The following is a 3,147-nucleotide window of genomic DNA, read 5'->3' as shown; positions in this document are numbered from 1 at the left end:
CCAGCTGAAATTTGCCATCGTCTTGGGGATTACACTTCACCCTCTCCATATCTCTCACACACAATCACTCACACACCAACACATTCTCGACATTAACTTCAACACCTGACTGGGCGACTGAGCTTGGGCTGGGGTCTGGTCTGCGCCATGTGTAGGCCGTCTTGTGTGGGGGCGGCAGTGCCGACTCGCACTCATCCAGATGCTAATGGTTCTGCTGTCGACACTCTAGACATTTGCTGGCTTTCATGTGTGTTGCCCGTTTGCTGCCCCACCTGGCTACCATCCTTCTCCGCCTGTTGTTCTGCCTGTGACAGTCTAAGACCGCTTCAGTGATGAGTCGCACACGTGATTTCAATCACTGTTTTGGCTCCCAGCTCCCAGACACTGCTGCATATAATTACGTATCTTTGGGATAAATTACAAATGAATCTTTTGATAATTTTCAATATTTTGTGTGCATATTAGGCATATCCTCTAGATCCTTTATAGATTTTAGCCATCAATGTTGTGCCCGTCACAGTGATTTCACAGCCGAATCACAGTTGCCATTCAACCAAAGAGAATGAGAGCTGCGAGTCTGTGTTTCCGCCTCTGTGTATCTTCACTGGCTGGCTGTGTGTGGCTCCTTTTGGGCTGTTGTGCTTTTGTCTTATGTTTCGTTTGTGTTAATATTTACATAATTGTGGTTAAAAGTAGCTTTTAAGATGTTTTTAACTGGCAGACAAAGAGGAGCGCTCCCCATCTGAATCCTCAGACAGTTGCCATTTTGTTTGGCCAGCTTTTGTTTGTCATCTCCTCATCTCTCCTCTCCGGACTGCATTTAATGGCCACAACAAGGGCAACAATCAGCCTGCCCTGACAAATGTTGGAATCCGTTTTATTGCCGAAACCTCCGGCCTCAACGGAGCTCTTAGCCCCCAGCCTCAGCCTCAGCCTCAGCCTTAATGGCTTGACATTTTAATAAAGAGCAGCGCCGCTGTTTTGGGGGCTGGGGCTGTGTGGGCTGCATGGAACTGTAGAGATTTTGCCACACACACTACTTACCCCGAAATATTCGTAAATGTGTGCACACTGGAGACGGGGGAGGAGCAGCACCAACAGCAACAGCAACAGCAACAGCAAAACTGCAACAATATTTCACTATTTACCCACTGAAATGCTGTAAATATTTCCGGCAAACCTCAAACATTTCATTTTGAATTTTTCAATTTTGTTTCGCCCATTCGGGCTTTTTTTGTGTGTTTTGTTTTATATTTTGAGATGAATTTGCTGTAAAAATTGTTTGGGTTTTAAAATATTGCGGGTTGGTGGAGGTTTTGTTGGGGTTTTCGGGGGATATCTGCACATCCGTTTGTGTTTAGTTAGCCTGTGGAGTCCCCTAACCCTTCGACCGTCAACTCTTCCTCCGCTCAAAGAGCAACATTTTTGTTGGTTTCTCCTCCGTCTGCTGCCGTTTTGGCCTGCTCTGGGTAAACGTTTACGCAAGTGGGATTTCCACTCACAGCAATTGTGTGCGGGCGTGGCACTTGATGGGGCATCCACTCTTGTTGTTGCAAGCCACAAGAACTTAAACTTTTGGCAACTTGTTCCAGCCTCGTCAGGGCAGGCGCGGGATGGCGTAGGTGATGGTCAGCCGCATAAAGCAAAAGTGTGGCCGAGAAAGCTCAAAGGCGCTACAAAGCGATAGGAAGAGAGAGCTAAAGCTAAGCGGCAAGAGATTAGCAAAGGGGGCAGACACTCTCCTTCAAGCACTTCTGGAACAAAAAGCAGTACGAGTAGTGGTATTTTCTCGAGCAGCCGAGCCTTTGCTTAAAGACTCAAGTCGATCCCCAGTTTAGTTTCAGTTCAGGAACCGAACGGCTACTGGCAACATCTAGAAAAAATAAGATTTAAATTTATTTTGATTTACTTGAAAAGAGAATTCCAAAAGATCATCCGAAAATGAATCCTAATTCGCACATGTGTGTGCCGCTCTTTCTTCTCTTCGCGTTGATCCTGGCCTCTATTTGGGGTAAGTTGTGGCACAAGAAGCAAGCGCGAAGCTCTTCTTCATGTGGTATGTGCAAACCCTTTTGCAGGTTTTTTCAATCGGGAGGAATTGTTTGACGCTTACCGTAAGCAGTTGCACGGGGAGGCAAAACATGGGAAAATTAGTCGCCTTGATTTTATAAATATGTTTGCACAGCTCAATGAACGTAAGTTTTTTTTAAATATATGCTAATGCCGCTGAGCCCTGTGTAGCTTTCAGTGCAGATACTGCAGCAGTGCAGCCGTTGCAGCTTGCAGCTGCCAAAAATATTTCCATGGGGAACGTTACAACCATTCAGAATTTGACCCAGATTACGGACCTGGAGGACAAGGATGAGGACGAGGACGTACTTGTGCTGGAAGATTACCAGCAGGAGGACGAGGACGACGACGATGAACCACAAGCAACCGGATCGACTGAGAACCCTTTGATTGACCTGCCAGAAGGTATGGCATTTTCACAGAACATTTTTGTGACCTCAAACTAAATGTTAAGTTTACCTTTTAGTTGTGCAACTGATTCAGCTACCCATGTCCACCGATTCGAACTTGAAGCGTGAGTTTGCCAGCGATAATGCCAATCCCTACATAGAGGGCATCAATGAGCATTTGGAACTATTTTGCCACTAACCGAACTCCCCCCCGATGACGACCCCACACATATATTTTGTAAACACTTCAAATGCGACGACCTTCAGCGAATAATAATTGAAATAAAGTAAGAGCAATCTATCAGTTGTTGAGTTGTTAATGTCTTCGAGTGCGGATGGTCTCCCGCGGGCAGCAGGAATCATCAATTTCGCCTGCCTTGGCCTAGAGCTGTCTGTCCAAAGTTGAAACTTAATTTCATTTTGTTTGACAAAACATTTATCTCGAGAAATGCTTAATTATCCTGTGCCTGTCCCAAAACCAAGTCCAAGACCAAGACCAACTGTCAGGCAGGCAAGGAGAGAGCCTGAGTAGAGTGGTTCTCATTTCGATCGGTGCCTTGGCTTGGTCCTCGGTCCTCTGCTGGTCGGACAATTTGAGGCAATTACCGAGCGATTAAAGAGTTGTCGGGGCTCGGCCGAAACTGACGAAAGTTTTCTGCCAGAATTGTTGGCAGCTGGCGCCCACCAT

General features: G+C 46.2%; 1 protein-coding gene across 1 annotated transcript; it reads left to right on the top strand.

Moving 5' to 3' along the window:
- The first annotated feature begins 1,856 nt into the window (after positions 1 to 1,856).
- On the top strand, positions 1,857 to 2,760 carry LOC117896765. The gene is made up of 4 exons (XM_034805245.1): positions 1,857 to 2,011; positions 2,079 to 2,195; positions 2,242 to 2,475; positions 2,537 to 2,760. The coding sequence occupies exons 1-4, from the start codon at positions 1,942 to 1,944 to the stop codon at positions 2,656 to 2,658; spliced, it is 543 nt and encodes a 180-aa protein (XP_034661136.1). The 5' UTR covers positions 1,857 to 1,941; the 3' UTR covers positions 2,659 to 2,760.
- Positions 2,761 to 3,147: the final 387 nt, after the last annotated feature.

Source organism: Drosophila subobscura, chromosome A (genome assembly GCF_008121235.1).
Source record: "Drosophila subobscura isolate 14011-0131.10 chromosome A, UCBerk_Dsub_1.0, whole genome shotgun sequence".
NCBI classification, from domain to species: domain Eukaryota; kingdom Metazoa; phylum Arthropoda; class Insecta; order Diptera; family Drosophilidae; genus Drosophila; species Drosophila subobscura.
Note: the sequence above shows the minus strand (reverse complement) of the source record. Positions and strands in the feature narration are given on the sequence as shown.

Excerpts from the sequence above, each read along its gene's own strand:
- LOC117896765 (XM_034805245.1), top strand. The coding sequence starts at position 1,942 with ATGAATCCTAATTCGCACATGTGTGTGCCGCTCTTTCTTCTCTTCGCG. Across the intron at positions 2,012-2,078 it reads GATCCTGGCCTCTATTTGGG|GTTTTTTCAATCGGGAGGAA; the intron begins GTAAGTTGTGGC and ends ACCCTTTTGCAG. Across the intron at positions 2,476-2,536 it reads TTTGATTGACCTGCCAGAAG|TTGTGCAACTGATTCAGCTA; the intron begins GTATGGCATTTT and ends TTTACCTTTTAG.